The sequence below is a fragment of the Gallus gallus genome, chromosome 22 (assembly GCF_016699485.2).
Source record: "Gallus gallus isolate bGalGal1 chromosome 22, bGalGal1.mat.broiler.GRCg7b, whole genome shotgun sequence".
Lineage (NCBI taxonomy): Eukaryota > Metazoa > Chordata > Aves > Galliformes > Phasianidae > Gallus > Gallus gallus.
In genome coordinates, this window is record NC_052553.1 from 425,023 (window position 1) to 447,935 (window position 22,913).

The window sequence follows — 22,913 nt, forward strand, 5'->3', positions numbered from 1 at the left end:
CCCAAGATTCTCGGGCTTTTCATTTTAAAATTATCATCATCAAGAGAGATTCAAAAGTGTTTGCTTGTTTCTGTTTACTTATAAACTTTGGTTTCCTTTTATTTTTAAATGGGTGGAAAATAAATGAGATTTCTGTCATAAAGAGAAGGTTTTAATGTTTGACCCCTGAAGTGCATCATCTGGATTAGTTTTTGAAAGTTTCTTGGATTCCAGATCTTTTATTAAGCTCTCTTAAATAGAAGGGAAATACTCAATTATTTCAAGTTAAGCCTAGCAGATCAACTGTTTATCTATCTCTGTGCATGCATACATCACATGTAGTTTGTGACTTTGTATTGTTTACTGGACTAAAGCTGTTTTCTTCCAGCGAGGGATATGTGTTTCAAAGGTAAACTTGGGAATGGTGAAGCCTTTGGACAGGAGCTTCATACCCAGAGATGGGAAAGTTGGCATGCTACCCCAGTTTGCTTAATAAATGGAATTTTTCATAGATGAGTCTCTAACTTCAACTTTTTTTTTTATCTTTTTAAATGTGATTAAGGTCTTGGAGAAAAATAGCTTTCATCAAAGTGCCAAGTGAAAGTACAAAGGAAGCTGAGAAAAGAGCCAGTGTGTGCTCAGGTTGCTGTCTGAGTGCTGTAAAGGAGCTTAATGAACTATGTATTAACATCCATAATAATGTGGAGGTATCTGAATTCTTCAATTATTAATGCTTCACAGGGAGACTGTAAGGGCTGTGTGCTATTGTAAATCAAGTTAATGCGTACCATAAACAGAGATGGAGGTGTACTTGGATAAAAATAAAGCTATAAAGTAGAAATGTGTTTCATAAAGCACAGTGAAACAGTATTTCATTTTTATTTATCCTGTCACTGTCTACAGAGCTTTGCAAGTGTTACTTGCTATCAGTCGTGTAGGTTCAAGCTGCAAAAATATTTCCTAAATCTTGCTTGTATTTCTTTGAAACGTGTTGTGGCTTCTGGGCCCTTCTTTTATGCCCTTTGCATAGGACTCTTAATGCACACCATTGTGGGCACCAAATAGGTGTCCCATGGAGAACAACGTATGCGCCACAACAAAATTTGGCAAAGCCACCAATAAAATGGGAGAAATGCTGTGAGAAGCAAGCAAGCTTGACAAATTTCTGACCAAAGGCACACCTTCACATTCACATATACATCTTAGAAAGGTAAATATTTCAATGTTTTCATTTAGTATCATAGCTATGTTAACTCTACATTAATTAGAGTAACTGAGCATCATTTTTGAAAGCTTTAAGATCCTTTGTTAAATATCTCATTCATTTGGATTTAAGTCCTCTTCTCAGCAAGCTCATTCACATAGGAAGTTAATGAGATTTACCTAATATGCTTTAAATCAACAGCTGGTTTGAGCTGGGCATAACTTTCCTGCTCAGTGTTGTATAGGCATGCGCTAATAACGTTGGTCAGCTCAGCCATACTGTTCTGGACTGTAGTCAAAATACCAACTACTTAAAAATTCATTAGTGCCTACAAGGAGGGAATGCATTGGTGCTTTGATGATGTGCTTTGAAGTGGATGAGAAACAAGCTCGGGACTTCTTAAAGTGCTCCTTCAATCTTGCATTTGTTAAGTTAAATGGTAGAAAGTTAGGGTGTATTTCAAACTTTTGGGGAAGTGCTTTGGGAATTTAAAGCACATTTGGTTGAATGTGGATGTAGTTGCTCTTAGTTAGAGGGGGAAAAATCTTATCTGCTGCAGTTTAGTGCTGTTTCATTCAATGGGAAGGGCTCAATGGGCACGTGGTTGAGACAAATCCAAGGATTTTCCAGACTGAAGAGGCTCTGTTTCAAAAGAGCCTGAGGAAATCTCTACTGAAGACTAAACCAAGGAGATAGTTTTTACATGCAGCAACAGAAGATTAAGTGTGGGAGCTATGCAACCTTTTCCTTGTCTGTGAGATGGTCAAAATCCCCTGCAAGGCTGAAAAAATGCCTTTTGGGCACACCTATATATCTGGACTGGTTTTTGAGGTAGGGACTTCACAGGCAGGGTATCTCAGCACCAATCTTGAGATGTAATAGCGATGGTCAGTGCTGAGGTAGTTGTGGTTATGGGGCTGCAGATGGGACTCATGTTGCGTAACACAAAGAGATTGCTGGGCTTTATTAGGCTTGCTGCTGAGAGATTGTTGATGAGTCCTTTGGAAAGGTGAGGAATCCTTTCGCTGTGTAGGAAAACATAGAACGATGGAATATCCCAAGTTGGAAGGAACCTGTAAAGGATCGTGGAGTCCAACATCAAGCAACTTCATGGGTAGTTTGGGGTTGCAATGTTGCTGCTCTTTTGATTACTTGTAATTTGGTCATTGGTTTTAACCCCTTTGATAAACTGCTGCTCTATTTGAACAGCTTCTCAGAGGTGTTATCTCAGGCTTCATGCTGCTGAAAAGCAGGTGGGAATGTCTGTGGTGAGCAGGCTGGAAAATAAAGGGGGAAATCTCACTTTGAGGATTTTCAGGTGTTAAGAAGAACTCAGCTTGGGACTCGGGTGAGTGAACACTCATAAAAATGCCTATTGCTCTGCCTCCTGTCTGATGCACTGAAGACCAGGTGTGCCTGATCACAGGAAGAGAAGTCTTTGTGTTGTTTGTTTTTTTTTTTAATACTGTAATGACAAAAAAATCAGTACAGAAATTTTGTATGACTGGCGTAACCAAAGCCCAGAGCACAATGGAGAAAGCTGCTGTTCTGTAATTAACTGGGAATTGCCTTGCTTTTCTGTTGAGATGCGTGTCTGGCCAAGGGTAGCTGCACCCTGTAAGTAAACTTGTCTAATTGGAGCCTCTACAAAATTCCTTGATTGTCTGCTTTTCAGTCCTGAAAACGCAGAAGTGTTCCTGTTTCCCTAATCGCTCCGACACAGTGCTTCAGTGAAGGATTTCTTTCAAAACTTCCCTGATCTCTTGGCATCCATCCCACTGCCTTCCGCAGAAAGCTCTGGTGCTGCTCCCAGCTGTGTGACTGCCTGTCTCCTTCTCCAGCTCCCTCAGTCCACGTCATCTGGCAGCCAAACCGTAAACAACCCTGTCCTGCAGCATCCTCGGTGCTGTGGAGTAGTAGTAGCTACTTGGTGTAAATACACTTTTGTTGTTGTTGTTAACTAAACAGAGTAAATCACATTTGCATGTCCGTATGACGCTGCAGGAACTGGGAGTTTATCTTTCGTTGCAGTCTCCAGGATCAGCTCTGCAGTGTTCAATGCTGATGTAGTGAAAGGGATTTTAAATTTGGCTTTTTCTTCTACTCGGACATGGTGTAATCTAACAATAAAACGTCCCAAAGTATGGGGAGTTCAGGTTCCTTTCCACATTTCTGTCTTGTGTGTATTGCCAAATACAGCCACAGACACAAAGGATATCTTGATTTATATTTAGACACAATATGTCCTTGATTTTCAGAGGCGCCAAATACCTGGAAGTGGACATGGTGGAACATCAGAAATCCTGCCGGAGTTCGGGTTACTTGCCTTACTTACAACAGCGGGGCATTACAACTAGATGATCTTTAAGGTCCCTTCCAACCCAAGCCATTCTATGAATAAGTGTCCTGATTTCTTTTAAAATTTAGGTGAAGCTAACCTTGGTTGTAAGATTGGACAGCTTCTGGCTGAGCATTATCTCTGCTTGCGGAAGAAAGCTGTTGATATTTGCATGAGTCTGACAACGAATTACAATTAATAAATTGAAGTTTGTAATTAAGCTGTCACCTTAATTTGTTTCTAATCTTCTTAATGCATGCAGTAGGCTGAGCTCTGTTGGCTCTTCAGCCATCTGTAAAAGCCAAAAAGATCCTGGGTTGGCTCCGGCATCGCTCCTTCCTCAGTGCGCGTGACATGTGCATACCAGGTGGCATACCTACACCTACTGCTTCTGGGAGCTTTTCCATCAGTACACTCTAAAGAATGTGCTTTCCATGCCAGCTTGTTTTATAACCACGCCTTTTGTGCTTATTTTCCAAATATTTCCTTTGCATGGCAGTAGAAGGCCACCAAATGTAGGTCAGCTCCTATGGTAGAGAGCAAGGGGGGACAACAACAGCAGCAGCTTAACTTGCTAAATCCACTTGTGATTTCAGTTAGACTAAGAGGTAGGAGGGATGCACTCACTTCTCAGGCTAACTGGGATTCTCCTTTAACTCTTTCACCTTGGCTTCCTTGGCTTCTGGACCTTCCTGAGGTGAACACTGTGTTTGTATCATCTTGCAAAGCACAACGTGAGGACACTTGAGTCGTGTTCAAACTTTGTGCCCATTGCTGCTGTTTATCTGCTGTGCTTTATGCTGGGTCAGCAGCGGTGCAAATCGATGTGAGAAGTCTAAAGTATTTTGAGAAATGTCTCCGTAAGGACCTAGCTCAGCTGCTAGAAATTCATGATCCAGCTGAAGTTAGGAAAGACCTTTGTGGTTTTGTTTTGAGGTGAACAATTAAGGAAATACATGAATCTGCTTCCTTCTTAAAGCTTCTGGGAGAAGAACAGCATCATGCTAACATTGTGGAAAACTGGTCGTTTTTCACAGAGTTGAAAGTCATTGTGATAGTCAGAGGGGAACTTCAGGTCTGAGCTGAGCTTCTTCCAAAGGGTTCAGTTATGTGTGTACTTAATGCAAAAGTCAGGAGATGAGCACTATAGGATTGCCAATATGTCACTTATTGCCATAAGTCACTCAAAAGTAGCACTGTAGAGAGGAATGCCATGAAAGCAAACTTTATGCTTTTTGTCCTCTCAGCCAAATGAGGAAAAAAAGCAGAGAACAATTTTAATGTGGTTCAGCCCAAAAGATGATTAAAAAATGATGCTTCTTTAAGGAAAGTAAAGCAAATAAGGAAGACGATGTATGTGTTACAATTGCATGCTTCTTGTAAGAGGTTTGTGGTCAGTTTTCCCTTCCTGTGTTTTACCTTTATATGCTATTTATGTATATATGAGCTCTTCATGTGTATCTTCTGTCCTACCCAGGGTAACTGTTGAAATGAGTAAGAGGTGGATTTTCAAATAAGCTTTTAGACAGACATGCATGCAGTTTGGTAGCTTGTGAAATAGTAACTTCTGACTCACCTTGTCCTGACAGATGGGGCAGATTCCTCTGTAGGAAGACCTTCGTTGTATACTTCAACTGATGTTTTTATTTAAGGCTGAGATCACAGAATAATGACATGCAGGGATCAACTTCAAGAATGAATGCATAACTAAGTTTGATTTGTTTTCTATTGCACATCCCGGTCTCTGATGGTTCTCAATGCTTTTTACTTCCCTGAACTTGTTTCAAAGTAGGAGCTCCCTTGGTAACACTGAAAATACAGCATTGGGAGTCATGGAAATGCAAAGCTTTAGGACTGCCATTCTGTGTCCAGATGCTGCTGTAGCTTTGTATCCTACCCCTGCTGGCACCAGCTCTTAAAAAGAATTGTCTCAGAGAATAGAGAAGTGTGTCAAAGGATGCACGTGGCCTTCACCTGCTTTCTGGCCTTGCTGAGTTAGTCATGTACGAGCACTGAAGATAACTCAGTATGCAAAGAAATAAATGCTATTCAGTGCCCTGGTGGAAATATCACTTCTAGCCTTTGTGTTTGAGTCAAGGCAGCAGATAATTTGTGTGTATGTAGCTGGTTTCAAATGAGTTTTATCTACAGTTGCATAGCTTTTCAGCTTCTGATCAGCTGGGTTTGTTGTGAAGAGCTATAAAATGTCTGAGTCATCTGGTTTAGCTGTGGTCAGTTAGGATAAGAGCTCTGATAAACGCAGGATCATAGGGACTGGAAAGGACCTCTGGAGATCTCCCAGTCCAGCCCACTGCCAGAGTAGGTTCCCTGCTGTAGGATGCACAGGAAATAATGCTATCATTCAGATAGCTGCTGCTGCCTAGAGATTTCTCTTTTGGTTCGATGCTTCTCACTGCAGAATAAAAGCATTCTGAAGATGCATGGCTATCATCTGTGCCAGTAAATGCCAGTTTAATTGCTGGGCAGGAGCCAGTTTAGCTTGGAGATTTGTTCTCATTTGCCTTGGACTGTCCACCAAAATACACGTGTGGTGTCTGCATGTGCACGTCTGGGTGTATGTACAGACACTGGTGTGTATGCAAACACAACCTTCCTCCAGGGAAATAGCAGATGAGGCTATTTTTGTCTGCTGTTTTGGAGTCATTACCTTGCTGTAATCTGGGAACCCTCCTCCATGCTGTACCTTTCTAACTATTGTGTTTCAGCACTAAAGAATTAGTCCAAGGCATAGCTTGCTTGTGTGATCTCCTGATGTAATTCTCAAGAACAATTCCCAAGGAATGATCACATCATCTTGGAGAAGATAGCAGTCTTACTGTTGCGCAATGCAAAATAAAGTAAGATTATAGGGTCTTTTCTTTTGCATCAATGCATATGCTGGTTAATGCTAATTAAGAAGCTTATTGTACTGGAATACCTTAAACCAGATCTCCTGAACTGCACGGTCCTGCTGGTCCAGCCCTTACAGTGGTGCTTTATTGGCATGGCTGTGTTTGTTAGGGAGGTGTAATTCTATCCTTTCCCTTTTCCTTTCCAAACCTGAGATATGTAAGCTGCCAGAGCAAACTAAGCCTGTCTCCATCACTGGTTTTCTTGGAGAATAACATATGTCTACGTTGAAAGAAAAAGACAAATTCCTTTTTTTCTTTTAACACTTCTACCATTAAAACAAACAAAACCTCTCAAAATCACACACCTGCCCCCAAACTTCACCTGGAAAAGCTTTTTATAAATCATCAAGACTGGTGAATATTTGAACTAGTTCTCTCCTTTAGTCTTAATTGCAAGTGAGAAATAATTAGTTATGCTCTCCTACTATTTACTTGGAGAAACAAATCTTAATTAAGCCCTTATTTGAAGACGGTTCTCTCCATTCCGATTTGATTTAATTAGGGATGCTTTAAGGGCATTTCAGCACCCAAGTAGGGTCTCTTTTGTATGTATATTTTGTGTCTTGAAAAGTTGATTCACTTTGAAAGATAAATATCTATTTTGCTTCAAGTAACCAGAATTTTCCAGCAAATGGGCACTAAGAGCTGTTAGGAGATTTTAAAATATTAGCACTCAGTAATTCTTCAAGCAGTCAATTACCTCTATGAGAAGGGTCTTTGTCAAGTTTCACTCTTGCAATTACAGCAGATATCTGAGCTGCTGACATTTTCCTGAGTAATATTTTGAAAGGGAGGTTTAAGTAAAAACACCAAGCCCTACTTTTTGGCTTTCTTACATACACGTAAGTGAGCTTTTTGAATGTCCATTAGCTGCATTTCCACCTCCAGCAATTAGGTTGAAAATGTCATTAACTTGCTTTTAAAGTAATGCCAATGTGCAGTGAGGTTTTGCTGCTTGAATGCATTCTTGTTTTTGCAGAAAATTTCACTCGTTAAGGTTTTGAAGAGCATTTTTCAGGTTCTGTCATGTACTTTTGTCTGTAGCTTAGCTTGTTTCATCCACAGCTGCCTGCAACTATGCTTAATTTGTTTGTAGCTCAGTAACCACAGGTTGCAAAACTTGGTTTGCTGTAGAAATGTTTGATGCTTTCCCACAGAAAGCTTAGGTTCACATCTGTTGATTTGTGCTCCTTAGTCTTGGAAAAGGCAAGAGTGTGGATGGCCAAGGACTGGCAGGTTCCTTTTAAGGAGCAAATGTGGGAAAACTAGACTGTAGTGACCCATCTGGTAAAACAAAAGAACTGGTGAGCTGTATGATCTTTCCTGTTTCTGTGCCAAAACAGCAGCGATGCCAATTAAAATGCAGGCTCGGTTTTGCCCTGAAGCAGTTGCTTTGACATCATCAGGCGATTCACTTTGAAAGTCCCTCGAGAAACTGGGATAATTTGGGGTAACAGGCAGAAATAGGCTCAGTGCTTCACTGTCCTTCTAATCTAAGCTTCCTGGATGCTCTGTATTTAAAGATGTTATTCTAAAAAGAAGAATTTAGTTATTCAGAAGTGAAGTCATGATTGGGTCTACAAGTTGAACTCCTTTGAAGGAGTGCAAGTATTGTTTGCAATGGGTGTAGAACAGCAAGCTGTTTGGCATCTCTGCATAGCAGAAATACAGGCTTGCTTTGTTCCCCAAAACCTATTTAGAAATGACTGAGAAGTAGAAACAAAGCCAGAATTTAAATATGCTGCTAATAATTGAAGACCACAAGTAAAGGATGAGAGAATAATCACAGTGGTCCCATCCTGAAAGAACTTAAAATACTACCAGCCTTATTTTTAAGTGATATCTATTCATTATCAAATCAAGAGAAGGAATGCTGAGTGCTGGTGAGTCATGAGCATGAAAAGGAACCACGTCTGCAGGGCTTGTGTTTGTGCGTATAACTTAGATAATTGAAGGAAAAAAGTAAATCCTCTCTTTAATTGTAGGTGCTAACGGTACTTAAAGAAAACAACCTGAATATTCCAGCTGGATTGCTGAAGACATCTGTGATTCTTGGAGCTGCTGTTGTTTGAACAAGATCCTGTCCCGGTAGTACCTGGCCTTCAACCCAGAAGCATTCTCTTGGGTCCTGTATGCAAGTCCATGACATACTGGAAACGATGGGGATTGGTAAGAATACCACTTCAAAATCAGTGGAGGCAGGAGGCTCGACAGAAGGCAAATATGAGGATGAATCCAAACATCCCACCTTTTTCACTCTGCCTGTAAGTAATGTGTTCAGAACTCCATTCTCAAGCTCAGTGTGACTCAGTGAATAGTGTGGTGTTCTAATTGTGTCACACACAACCTGTCCATCCATAAGTAGTTAGTAAAACCTCTTTTGCCACTTGTTACTGTTTACATATAAACATGTCCAATTATGTTGTCTATAGTTATTTCCTGTGCATGCTCCAAAGCAAGACGTGCGATTCCCCAGGCAGTTTGTGATTAGAACAATTGGTGGTAATACTGCAGAACACACCAGCCCCCATGAGGAATATACCCTATGTTCCTTGCCTGAGAGAAGCAGGCAGCAGTAAGGAAACAGCTGCTGATCACCCTTTACTTAATTAGATTTTCATTACGTCCTTCATGTCTAGGCTTCAAAGTGCTCTGTGTGATGCCTTTCAATTTTGTGTGTTCCTAGACATGCTGTTAGAGAAATGATTGCTTCTCATGTGTGTTAGCTTTTCTGACAAAATGTCAAAGGCACTTGTTAAGTGCAAGCCAGGGGGGAGATGGGTGAAGTGAACTGTTGTTGCAGAGAAAATGTTTATTTTAGCACTTTTTTGTTTTGCTCTGTTTTATGTTTAAGGTTGTGATTAATGGTGGAGCAACATCGAGTGGTGATCAGGATACAGAAGACACGGAGTTGATGGCCATTTATACTACAGAAAATGGCATAGCAGAAAAGGTATTTGGCTGTTTCCTTTTTTACAAGAACTCATTCTTGCTTTTACAGTGTTGTTATTTGCTCACACTAGTTTTCCTCGGCTGTGAGATTTTCTTTCTCTAATAGAATGTGCTGATTTGCAGATCCAGATGAGGTCTGGGGGAGTTTTGTCCTCATGATTCTTCTGGTCACACATTTCGGTTGCAGAAGTTGGAGAATGACTCAGCATGTGTTAATATGCTATGACCTGCCGCCTAATTTCATCATAGGCAGCTTTTGTATCTCTTCATTTCCATTGGCCTTTTTACATGATTTCCCTGTTAAGTTCATTTTTCTAATCCTTCTCACAGGTTGAGAACTTCTTATTATTTCGTGACAGCTTTTACGAGTGAAGATCAGGTCATTCATAAAGACCCGAGAAGATTTTTACCTTAGGACAGCAGTGGTTGTCTCTTTTCTATTTGGAGACCAGTTTAGTTGTGACTTTTCAGCTTTTTTCTTCCATTCTATCGCTTTTCAATCCTCTTTAATAATAGTCTTGCAAACAGAGACAGTATGAATCATCTGAACTCTTGTTTAGAGGAAGGAGATTACAGGAAATAAGAAAAGCACTTTTTTCTCAAGTGTTTATTATCTAATTGGCTCTGTGGTTAGGCGTTATTTCAGAGAAGCCTCAGTTTGGCAGTTTTTTGTTTTGTTTTTTAAATGTCTAAATTGAAACGAGAGGAAAAACTCCCTTGGGTCCTTATATGTGCATCTTGACATTTGTTTATCTGAATCTGTAGCTTCTTCTAGGACAAGGATGATCTTAAATAGTGTAGTTAGTTTTCCAGCTCAGACGTCAAAATTCACTTTAAAATGTACCCCAGGCAGGTAATTCTGATGCAAATCTTATGGTGTTACATTTTAGAGGAATGCATGAATGCTGCAGCATGCATTGCATGTGGTTTGTCATACTCGTGTTTTGCATGCAGAAATTTGTCTCATACATGTTTCTGTTACCATCTCGATCATGCTGATATTATAATGGTCACATCTTGACAGCTCTTCCCTTCTTGCAGTTCATGAACTTTCTCTTAGTCCTTTCCAATTATACTTCATAACGGAGTCTTCATCTCTTCATCTTGCATGATATTTTTCTTTTTTTTTTTTTTGTTTGTTTCTATGTTATTACCCAACGTTTTTGCTCCCCCTTTATCTGTCTCATTCTTTTTCCTGGGCATACCTATCCTGTGTTGTTTTTTTTTCAATTTGTGTTGCCCTACTTGTGGCCAGTTAAAAATTTAAAAAATGAATTCATCTCTGATGAATATCTCATTCAAAAAGGTGCAGCTTATTCCTGGCAATTCCCTAAAGCATAATATTATGGTACAAGCACCAGCATGCAGTCAGTATATGAAACCAGCAGGCGCGTGCTTGAGATATGAAATGGCCAGTGACTACCCAGTGACTTATCACCTGGGTAGCCACACCTCGCCCTAATTGTTTGGTCTTGACGTCTCTTATGTCCACTCTCTTTAGCTATTACTACTGAAGTTCTGATCAAGTTGAAAGCTTCCTTGTTCAAAGTGGAGTCAATTGGGATTTTGGAAGAGTGGAGGAGTATCATGAATACTTTCTGTGCCATCACTTTGCTGTTTGGGAAGGACACTGCTATGATACTACTTCTTCAAAGTGAGAAAAGTTCAGTTGTAGGGGACCTATGAAGTCATCACTGACTGCCTGAGTGTTTCAGGGCCAAGCAAAAGCTAAAGCATATTATTGAGGGCATTGACCAAATGCTTCTTGAACACAGGCATGGGGCATCAGCTGCCTCTCTAAGAAGCCTGTTCCAGTGTTTGGATCACCCTCACAATAAGGGAGTTTTTCTTTATATCTGTTCTGAACCTCCCCTGATGCAGACTTGTGCTGTTCCCATATGCCTTACTGATTACCAGGGAGAAAAGGCTCGTACCTCCTCATTTCCCTTCCTTGGGAAGTTGTAGAGAGCAATGAGATCATCTCTAAGACTTCTCTAAACTAGGCAACCTCTCATCACAGAACATGCCCTCTAGTCCGTTTATCAGTTCATTGCTCTCCTCTGGATGCATTCCAGGACTTCACAATAGAGAAAGGATGTTGAGCGCAGAACTGACACGACACTCAAGGCGAGACTGTACCAATGCAAAGTATAGAAGGAGAATCATCTCCTTGGACCAGTTGGCCATGCTGTGTTCAATTCTCTATTTGTAGATGACTGTAAAGTTGGCTAACTCTAGTCAGCAGGGATCTTCCCACACTCCCAGCACCTTTGGTAAATTGTTGAGGGGTTATTAGGTGTAACGTCTGCTAATTCCTTCAGCACTCTGCAGTGCATCCTGTCAGACTCGATGGACTTCAGACCATGGAGCTGATAAAAATGATTTCCGTACATTTGGTGACCAAAAATGGAAATTTGCTGAAAGTCCTAGTAATGATCCTCCAGCTTGGAGGACTGGGCAGCCCAAGCTCTGTCATTAATTTTAAAAAAACAGATATTACATTCTTCTACTTTTTCCTCATCTTTACGCATTGGGTGAATGGCTTCACCAAGAAATAGTCCAGTGTATTTCCACAGACCTCCGCTTGCTGTTGACATACTTAAAGCCCTTCTTGTCTGACAGCACAATGACCACTGTCAGCTTAAGTTGAACTTCGACTTCTCTTGTTTTCTTCCTGCAGGTGCAAACTGCAGCTCTGTAATCACCTCTTGAAACCTGACCTTGTTTCCAGGGATCGCATGTCTTTTTTTTGCCCGTGTTCCAGTAGTAGTTCCCTGTTCAACCAGGCTGATCTTCTGCCCTGCTTGCATAACTTGGAGCACAGTGGGATTGCCTGCTCCTGGGCTTTTAAAGATGGTTATTGGAAATCAACCAGCTCTCATGGATTCCCAGGATACTCTGCTAAAATGCTTTTGTCAGAAGAGCTAGAAAGTTTGTTCTCAAGAGCTTAAACTTGTTGCCAATTGTTGGTATGTCTGGAGAGCTTTATGCAAACCAGTTGGCTTGTTTCTAAGCCAAGAGCCCACTGATCTTTTTCTTCTTTGCAGACAAACGTAGGCATAAATGTAATCAAAAATGAAAAGCTCTAAAAAGACTACTAAACTTGAAGAATATATCGTGGTCTCAAAGGTAGAAACAGGTCATTGTTTCTGATTTCAGTTGCCTTAAGAAGAGGGGGAATATTTTGTTGGTTAGATGGGCAGCTGACAAAGCAATGGACTGTACTAGATATAACCTCATTAGTCATTTGAGGAAAACTGTGATTGCCTCTTCCGGTGGCTTCAGCAAGTTAATGCTGCTGTGATTTGTGAAACAAATAGTTTTCTGCTGGTTCTTCTCTATTCTGACCTGATGGGTGGATTTTATAGCTGTTCTTACTCTTCCTTCATGGCCTCTTTGAAGGTGTGTGTGACAGTCTTTTTGTAGAATAAATTACAGTACCTCTGGTGAGCAAAGTTCTCAGGTGGTGCATATATTACAGTGAAGCAGAGGGGAGGAGAGGCAATTATACACACATAAAAATATGTGTTTGTGCACATGTACATGTATTTATTAGGGAAAGCTTCACAGTGCTCCTTTATAACGACAGAAGTGTATCACAAGATCTTCTCCAGGTGAATCTGACATTTCTCAGTGACTTTTATCAGCTTCCAAATCTTTCTGCCTATCTTTGTGGCTCAGCCTCTTTGTACCATACCTTGGATTTATGTATACTTAGGATATCCCTATGTATACATGGGATATATATCTATATATATCATACGTATGATATATATGGGATATATATGTTTTTCCAAAGTTCCCATAAGAGAAGAAACATACACAGTTTTACAGCTGCTCAGTGCTCTCCCTTCAGGATGAGGTGAAGCTCTGAAACGCAACTTCATAACATTTTTTTATGATAATTTTTTGGTGAACTCAGTCAAGGGAGCAGTCTTTCACTTTATGGTCAATGGAAAATGACATTGATGCTGCAAGCTGGTGAATTAACAGTTGTACTTACTGATCTGTTCAGGAACTACACCTTTATTCCTGGTGAGCAGAATGCTTGGTGCTTGAGGCTGTTTAAGTCTTTTGAAATCAGTGTTTTTCATATTCTACTGTAATAACCTTAGTATTTCCTTTGCAGTATGATCATTTGATTTGAATTGATGTAATTAACCCGGTGCTAGATAAAAGGGAAATGCCATAGGTTTGGCTTCCCTGACCTTGTAGATGATAAACAAAGTAGAGATTATCTAAGAATGATCTGTGTATGTGTTTTGATTTTGAAGAAGTAAAGGCCACATGAAACGAAGTCACAAGTCTGGCAAAAGTGCTGGCCTGTTTTGTAAAGCTTCTCCACGTGAGATCAAGTTCAAGCGTGGATTAGGTCAGAACAGTAGCAACATAATGTAGTTTTTGGACAGCTGCACTGAAACGATGAAATCTGATATTTCCTTCTGCTTTTGTTGTTGGTTCTTAACACTCTGAAGTGTTTGCATTTTGATTCTCAGGAATTGAAAAGCAGGGAATTATAAACAATTCCACTTAGTTGTAAAGAAGCGGTTGTGCTGAATCTTGTTGTAATGGAATATATGCAGGGATTTTAAAGCCTGGGTAGGTCTGATCAGTGTTCTGTTAGCTGTCTGTGAATGAGGGCCCATGGAAGGCCCCCGTGTGGTCTCACTTAAACTCCTGTAGGTTTGCATACAAAATGACCATATATGTATTCAGTTACAACAACTACAATTTTTTTCATGTATTCTTGAATGTGGGATGAGGAAAAAAAAAAAGCTATCTTATGGTTTATGGCTAAAAAATGGTTAACCAAGATTCAAACTGGGTAAGCTGGGAAGCAGCTTCCATGCTACCCTAATGAGGAACTTCCTTGCCTGTGATTTAGGCCCCTTGTGCAAAGGTAGCTGTTTGACTTTGCACATAGCCATTGTTAATTCTTCTATTTAGTTCCGATTCTTCATTTTTCTTTCTTCTTTTATTAACGTATTGTATTTTGGGACACTGGCTGCCAGATTGATTGTACCATAAATGAACTGTTGTGCCAGTGCAAATAAACAGGAAATGGTTTATATATGTGAGTTGTTCAGTGCAATTTCTGTAGCCACAGTTGAGGATGAGCTAGAAGGTCATCAAAGGTTTCTGGAAATGCAACATAGAGATGTTGCTTGAGATTTTTATACCAGGCTTGCAGTATTTGGGAATTGCCTGATAGTTCAAATTCAGATTATTCCTATATAATATTAACCTACATTATATTTTGTGTCCTCCCCCACCTCCCTCCCCTCCCCCATTTGATAGAGTTCTTTGGCAGAGACGCTGGACAGCACTGGCAGTTTAGATGCTCAGAGAACTGATATGATTTACACTATTGAAGATGTTCCTCCATGGTATCTCTGCATATTTTTGGGGTTACAGGTATGTTTCAAAGCAGCTATTCTTTTTTCCTCTGGATTTTTTTTAGCACTTTCTATGTATGTGATAATTTGATTCTTCCCACACTCTCACACATTTGAAAAGCTGTTAAGATAGTTTCTTCTGAAGTTGATCACAGAGTAAGTTTACTATGTTAATAATGACCTATATTATTGCTGGCTTATTAATTAGTGAGATTCAATTAAATATTTATTATTCTAGGCTGTTGTTATGAAGGAAATAAGTTAGCAAATAAAGTGCGAAGCTTCAAAAACTGACACCATACCTCTAGAATTAATGATGATGGGAGATAATTGTTTACTACTGAAACCTTGAATATTAGCCTGATACTGTAGTGGTTTCTATTCTGCAAACTTGATAGCACCATCCTGCAGTAATTACCTGCAGACTTAGTAATAAGCAGAGTGGGCAAATTCTATCACTGCTCTTGGATTGAGTGTGTGTGCATCTTGCAAATGGGATTGGAGTGGTGAGCTGGACCATACTACTAGCCCAGCCACTCACTTATGTGAAGAACAGCTCTTTTCATCTCACTTCCTTCTTAAATGGTAATAAAACCTATCCCACAGGAATGCTGAGAATTTGTTAATATCTGTAAAGTATGTTGAGATCTCCAAACAAATACATTCCAAAGCATCTTTTTTACTCCTGACTTTTCTTCAAGAGCAGGCAGTTCTGTAAGGATTATTGTTGAATATGGTGACACCTATTTGTTTGTTTGCTTAATCTGTATAGATAGAGAAGGAGTTAATGAGTACCTAGTTTCTGATACTTGGGAGCCTATTTGCATCCTAGAGTTTGTGCTTTAAATTCATTTGTTAAGCTAATGGTTTTTCACATGGTTGAAAATGAATGGAGTTGTTTATCTGCTTTTCTGAGTTGAAAGCTGTTTTCAGTAGTTACCTAAATACTTCCTCATCAAGAACAGTAGCCATGTAGCTATGTAAATAACTTAGTGATCATTAGCAATGGGCTAGAGGTAGCTTAACATGGAAGCAAATACTTGGAGGAAATGTTTTAGAACCAAGAAACGAGTGATTTGGTAGATAATGCAAAAGCAAAAATATCCAGTGGAAAAGAAAAAAAAAGGTCATAAACTTAAAAAAAAAAAAAAAGAAAAAAGAAAAAATCTGATGTATTAACACATTTGTTGTTGTTGTTCACAGCACTATTTAACGTGTTTCAGTGGAACTATAGCAGTTCCCTTTTTGCTAGCTGATGCCATGTGTGTTGGATTTGACCAGTGGGCCACCAGCCAGTTGATTGGGACCATTTTCTTCTGTGTGGGCATCACTACATTGTTACAAACAACTTTTGGATGCAGGTGAGATTTGGGACTTGTTTCCAGTTGTGGAGATGGTGATTATGAGACTTTCCAGGATGTAGGTAGAGATCCAAGAAAGAGTGTTTTTTCCAAAGGAAGATCACTAAATATGAGATAGCAGTTCATGTATAGGACAGTTTATTAAAAGCTTTGGAAAACTTATCCTAATAAAAGTTGGATCTGAAATCAGAGAAGATATTTCCTGGGTAAGAAAATACAGCATGTGGAAAAGGAAGTAAAAAAAAAAAAAAGAGAAATATTTCAGAACAGAAGGTAGAAGTGTTTCTGAGGGGAAGGAAAAATTCATACACCTTTGTAAAGAAGAATTAATTCTGATATTTTCCTTGGGTTTTTTAATGATGCTTTATTTTGTCAACATCTAGCTTAGGGTTAGTCCTAGAGCAAATTGTGTGTCTGTTGCCATGACGTGCTTGCCACATTAAAAGGGTAGAGTTTTTGGAGTCATGCCACAGGATAATCATAGTCAAAGCTAATGTGTTAGCATCCAGCTCTGGTATCCTGTAGCTGACTTTGAGTAAAGCAAGAAATGTTACTTACTCTTGAAGTTGATTCAAGAACTCTGAGCTTGTTTTCTTCCAGAAATGAAAGATGCAACAGTCATGCTGGAAGAGGGGCATGAGTGACTTTTCACTCTTTGAACTGAGTGTCTCTGGTTGTTGCCTTTCAATAAACAAATTAACTTGCTTTTGTTGGTCACTTTAATTTGTGGGTAATGATCCTTCACTGTGTTGGGAGCACGTATGTTAGTGTAGCCTTGTGGGAATGCCTGAGCTCTCCCTCTAGGAGGATGCAAGAGACCAATTCAGGTGCTAGCCGATATGTGTAAAAATTTGACACTGATTAGAACAGAATGTTTTATTAACATAAAGCTGAAAGTCATTCAAATGCCTGTTCTGTGGTAAACCCTGCAGAGAGAGGTGTTATTGCTACGAAGTTATTTCTACATCTTTTTGAATAAACCAAGAAGGGTAAGTGAAAGCAGAAGGAAAATGCGTACTGCATGAGTATGGTTACTGGAGTTGATTCATGGATCATTTCGTTCAGTTTAAGAACAATGCAAGTTGAAATCCTGCATTCCAGTAGAAAATGGACAAACGCTCCTCACGTTTGAGAAGATTAATCTAAGAAACAGAATCTTGGGGTGGAAAAGCTATCTCAGTAGGGTGCAGAAATGAAGTCTGTTGTATATTGAGATCAGTTCTTATCCAACGCTTTTTCAAGTGTTTCAGCTTTTCCAATGTAATCTTCAGTGATGTTTTAGTTTGAGAAGATACATTGCTTACGTACTTTCTTGTCCTTTGACTTTGAAAAGGAATCTTTGCTTTGTTTTTATTACATTTTGTTAAATGAAGAAAATCTGTATTTTTTTAATGAAAAGCTCGTTCCAATGACAAAACAGTATAATTGAAACTGTTGAAAGAAAACAGTTTCTTTCCCCAGTGTATTTTCTTTATGTCAAGACTAATCATATTTTCTGCCTGGTTGGCTCTTTGTGCTTATAAGTTAGCTTGCTTTAGCTGTAATCATAAATTCTCAAGTACCACATCTGAAAGGAAGCAGAGGAGCAGTGTTCAGTGCCTCTTGGTATTCTCAACCTGATCGACCTCACTTATGTTAGGGATGTTTTTTCCCACTCCAGTTTGTGCTTTATGTAGGAAATGGAGAGATCATTGACCTAATTAGGAGATAAGGTCTTTTGTTTTTCATCTTTGAGTGTCCACTCTGTGTGTTTATTGAAGTTGAAAATCTCTGTATTTTCTGGACAAATGCAGAGTTGTGAATGGATATTAATGCAAAAGGGAGTTTGGTTTTCCTGTGCACCTAATGGCTTTCTTCTTCTGCCTCGAATTTATCAGAAGAACCTTACTTTTTATATTTCCTGAGACTGGTATGTCTTCACAGATCTCAAGCTTGTCATCTTTCTTTTTTTCCCTAGCTAATCTTGGGCTTCATGTCTTTATTATTTGCTACAGAAAGATTTGTGGCTCTTTCAATAACAGGTGTGGTCCCATCAGTTCGAAATGCTCTGTTTCTCCCATATAATCCCATGTTTGCCCTCTGTGGTTTTTCTTTTCAGTGCCCTTTTCACTTGCCCTGCGAAAGACGTATTTATAAACTGAAAAGGTAATTGTGTTTGGGTCTTCTGTTTAAGAAGAAAATTCCAATGGCTGAATGTTTTTTAATGATTTAACATGTGATTCTGGTTTTATATAAGGGTGGGGCTGAGATAAAGCAGCAAGGTTCACTAAATGAGATTTTCAAGTATTTATTGGCAAGCATGTAAGTTGTAAAGTATTTCAGCAAATAAAGCCAGCATGGTTTCAGAAGGACAAATTCTGTGGTTTGAAGGTTCATTTGGCTCCACTATGAGGGAGAGTTGTGGTCAGTCTGGTACCCATACTAATTTTTAGGAATTCAAGCTATTTATTGGATTTCCTAATAAGCTGAAAGATTTGGCAAGGATTCAGAGCAGTTAATATGACTGAAACAATCACATACAGCTTTAATATACCTAAATATTTTAGGCTTATTGCTGTGCCCATCACTACATTGTCTAAGCATTCCTACATCTGTGTGAAATGTTGATACAATGAAGAAGTTTTCAAATGACTTCAACTCCATAAACAGCTCCATCTTCACAAGTGCTGGTGCCAAAATTGGGCAACTTAACAATATAGCCATGATATTCCAATACCAGGCTGGTGGTACTTAGCTAGTAATGAATGCCTGGAATAGCAATGGGAAAGCTATTGCATAAAACACGTTCCAGACTACAGCTGTCTCTCCAGAAAGATACTAATTGTGGCTGGCTGATTTTGGGTGATGTCTTAAAAAATGATAGAGGGAGATAGAAACTGTTATTTTCCTCTTAGGAAAAAAGCACAGCATTTTGAGCTCACTGGTCCTTCTGGTAAACATTTTTGGATTAACCATCTCTCATGGTGATTGAACAGATAGCTTAGCAGGATGTGCTAAGGCCATATTATGCAATGTGTAATTTTATCCAGGTGAATAGTCTAGGTCTACAAAGAGGATTTGGGTAGAGTAAAAATACCAGTGTGTTTTTAAAAGCACCAAATGGTTCCAGTTTTGACAAAATAGCTAAAGTTATGAATAGACTGGCAAAAGATGAAGGAAGAAACTGTGCAATGTGAATATCTGGGCAAAGAATGGGCTGGCTGGCCAGGCTCAGAGTCATGATGAATGGAGTTAGTCCAGTTAGTGGTTGGTCACCAGAGGTGTTCCCCATGATTCGTTTCTCGGGCTCAGTCTAATTAATGTTTTTATCAGTTATCTGGATGAAGGGATCATCAAGTGCACCCTCTGTAAGTTTGTGGACCATACCAAGTTGGGTGGGACTGCTGATCTGCTTTGAGGATAGGAAGGTTCTGCCGAAGGTTCTCAATGGGCCACATCAGTGGGCTGTGTCCACAAGGCCCAGTACTGGACTCCTGTGTTTGAGAAAGACAGGGAACTACTGGAAAGAATCCAGCAGGGGGCTCCAAAGGTGATTAAGGACCTGAAGCACCTCTGTTATAAGGAAAGATTGAGAGACCTGGGGCTGTTCAGCTTGGAGGAGACAGAGGGGATCTTATCAGCATTCACGAACATCTAAAGGGTGTGAATATTAAGAAGATGGGGCCAGGCTCTTTACAACTGTCTGGAAAAGGAGGTTGTAGTGGGATGGATGTTGGTCTAATTTCTCAGGTGACAAGTGATAGGACACAAGGAAGTGGTCTCAGTTTGTGCCAGAGGAAGGTTAGACTGGATATCAGGAAGAATTTCTTCACAAAAAGAGTGGTTAGGCATTGGAGCTGCCTGGGGAAGTGGTTGAGTTGTCATCCCTGCGGGTATTTGAGATGTGGCATTAAGAAATGTGGTTTGGTGGTGGGACTCATTAGGTCAAGTTGAGTATTGGACGTGATGATCGTAAAGGTCTGTTGCAACCTTAATTATTTTATTATTGTGTGGTTTTATTATCTTTAAAAGGATAATTCTGAGTCTGAGCGCCCACAGCAATTTGTGTGCTCTAAGTGTGCCACCAGTGAAGGTTGTGCAAGGTTTCCAGAGGGTGTTTTATGTCAGAAAACTCACAATCCAGACTTGTCTCAGTGTGACTGACTTCATCACTGGAGAATGTTCTTGCAAAGTGCGTTTACAAAATCATTATGCAGGGACAGAGTACTGTGTAGGTGGGACAGAGGAGTAACAGCTTGTTAAGAGGTATTACATGTTATGCCATGGGCACCAGCTTGCTCAGTTTGCCCAATGAACCTTAAAAAATGAGGTGAATCATTCACTCATAGCTACTACTGTTTCTTCCCCAAAGCTTTGATTTTTTTTGCTAGAGAAACATACAAGGGAATTGTGTGCAAGTCAGTTGTCCTGAAGTGGCTCATGTATTTCATGAGTGACTTTCAAACTCAACTCTGGAAGTTTGCAGCAGATAGGTCAACTTGTTAGATTGCTCATGGCTCAAACTCCTTTCTGTAATAAATAGTTCATCTATTCTGACTTCCTGCCTGTGAACTTTTACAGCTGCTGTTAGTAACGTGTTTCTGCTTTGAACTTTCCTCTGTTAAGCATGTTTCGCTTTTTTTTTTTTCCTCCTTGTACCTTTTTGATCTTAATCTGAATCTGCTACACTCAGTTCTTTTTCCTTTACTAATACTTGTACTGGCACCAAGGCACTTGACTGTGGCTATAAAACAGCCATAAATGCAGTTCAATACCTAGAGCTGCGTGTGCAACTGTTTCACGTGTTATGTTTGAGATCTGGTATTGAAGAGTTACAATCCATTGGTATTTATAGAATAGGTCAAAGTGCATCTTCTTTGTAGTTAAGTAACATCTGAATATTTGTAATGCTATGCATGCTACAGTGCATTCAGTAAATACATAGTTGGTGCTGGTGGATGCTCTTCAGATATTAAACCTTTTGGGAAGTGTAAACACCACTGCTAAGAATGTCATCTTGAAATTCTTGCAACATTTGTATTTATTGTTAGTAGCCACCTGGTACATCTAATCAGCACTTATCAACCTAATTGTTGTTTACACGTATACTTAAAGATGAATCTGTAGATGACTCCATTTCAAGTCATGCAGTGGGAAGGTACTGAGTACGCAGACTGCTTATCTCTATCAGAAGGCTCTTTAATGTGGTGAGACTGTGAAAGCTGAGTGTTCAGCACCCTGACTGGTGCTTACATCAGAGCACGCATCCTTACCCTTGTTGTGATACTGAGTCAAAAACTTAAAGCAGTGTCTAGTACCTGCAGTCAGCATCCAGTAATTATCTGTTCCAGGCATGGTGCTGACTTCACACACATAGCATCTTTGTTAGGACTTTCTTGTGTGATGTCTTAGCATTTCTATGTTCTTTTAATAAGAAATTCTCATATTTCACATTTGTGGCAGCCGTCTGATAAAGGATGGTTTTGAGGATGAGTAAGCACCTGACTGCAATTGATACGTTGACACAATACCATGACACGGAGTAACATTAGCATCTCTTCTTCCACTTTCCATCAGGTTACCCTTGTTCCAGGCGAGTGCTTTTGCATTCTTAGCACCTGCTAGAGCAATACTCTCCCTGGAGAAGTGGAAATGTAATAATACAGGTAATTGTCATTTATGCTTGTTCTCATTTAAGTGACAAATGACCCAGATGTCATATAGAGCAACTGCTGAACCTTTTGGTACGGAAACTGCAAGTAATGAGCAGTGGATATAGAAAATGAACTCCTTTTACAAGGTTAAAACCTTGCTTTAGAAGATTTCTAAAAGTGCCTCTGTGGATTTCTGGCTTTCGTTCCTTTATGTCCATGTCTAATCTACTTGTTTTATAAGTGAATTAAATAGAAGATGCAAAATGTAAGAGAGCCATTAAGGGGAAACTGAAGGCCTTGTTAGAAAACTTGTGTTTGTTAGGGTTAACATCCAGTTATAATTTCTGCTTTGAGCACACATATAAATCCTTTAATATTGAGAAGATTAAGCTACTGGGAAGGGGCACATGGGTTTCAGTGCTTACCATGTAAAGGCATCCTGTGGTGTATTTCAGTTCTCATAGCTGTGTATTTTCAGATGACAAAATGTGCCACTATCCTGATACATACCTGGTTGAGAGAAAGTACTGTCTGATAACATCTGATTGCCAAAGCAATTTTTCCACTACTTGAGCTTTTCAGAAAGAACCTTTGCTGCATCTTGCTCTTGAACCTTTTAACCTTCAGATATTGTCAGATGGGGCTGTTACCATAGGGTCAGTTCATTGTTCAGCGAGTGACCTAAATTGGCAGACAACAAACGTTGGAGTGCTTCCTTGATTCCCAGTGTGCAATTGAGTAATTCTCCATTCATCTGCTTATTTGAGTGGGAAAAATCTTTAAAAGACCTTCATTTGTCAAAAATGACAAATTTTTTCTACTTTGGTACGCTGTGTAAAATTAGTGGGTTAGCTCTGGGGAAATGTTTACACATTATTACATGATTTGTAGCATTGCAGACTTTTTTTTAATGTGAATCAAAGTTCTTTTGTTAAGCTGTGTCTAGGGAGAATTTTTTTTTTTAATTAAATGATGGCAAATAGAATGAGGAAATAAATACCTGTGTTTTGTCTTTTCTTCTTTTGGTAAGATATAACAGTTACAAATGGAACAACAGAACTGCTTCACACTGAGCACATCTGGTATCCCAGAATACGAGAGGTAATGTAGGAGTAGCCTTTTGCTGCTAATCTGTCTG

The 22,913-nt window shown here is 39.5% G+C and overlaps 1 protein-coding gene across 8 annotated transcripts in view; it reads left to right on the plus strand.

Annotated features, from left to right (window-relative positions):
• SLC23A2 (solute carrier family 23 member 2) overlaps positions 1–22,913 on the plus strand; it is a 54,167-nt gene that overhangs the window by 13,625 nt on the left and 17,629 nt on the right. For 2 of the 8 annotated variants that reach the window (XM_015297306.4, XM_015297310.4), the window contains 7 exons: positions 2,859–3,057; positions 8,419–8,697; positions 9,288–9,386; positions 14,684–14,800; positions 15,985–16,142; positions 21,699–21,787; positions 22,806–22,876. In XM_015297306.4, the coding sequence (XP_015152792.1) occupies positions 8,566–8,697; positions 9,288–9,386; positions 14,684–14,800; positions 15,985–16,142; positions 21,699–21,787; positions 22,806–22,876 (666 nt within the window). In that variant the 5' untranslated portion in view covers positions 2,859–3,057; positions 8,419–8,565. Of the gene's footprint in view, positions 1–541; positions 2,298–2,392; positions 2,532–2,858; positions 3,058–6,247; positions 6,380–8,418; positions 8,698–9,287; positions 9,387–14,683; positions 14,801–15,984; positions 16,143–21,698; positions 21,788–22,805; positions 22,877–22,913 lie in introns of those variants that run through there. The other 6 variants (XM_015297308.4, XM_015297305.4, XM_046903359.1 and 3 more) reach the window with 5 other exon arrangements.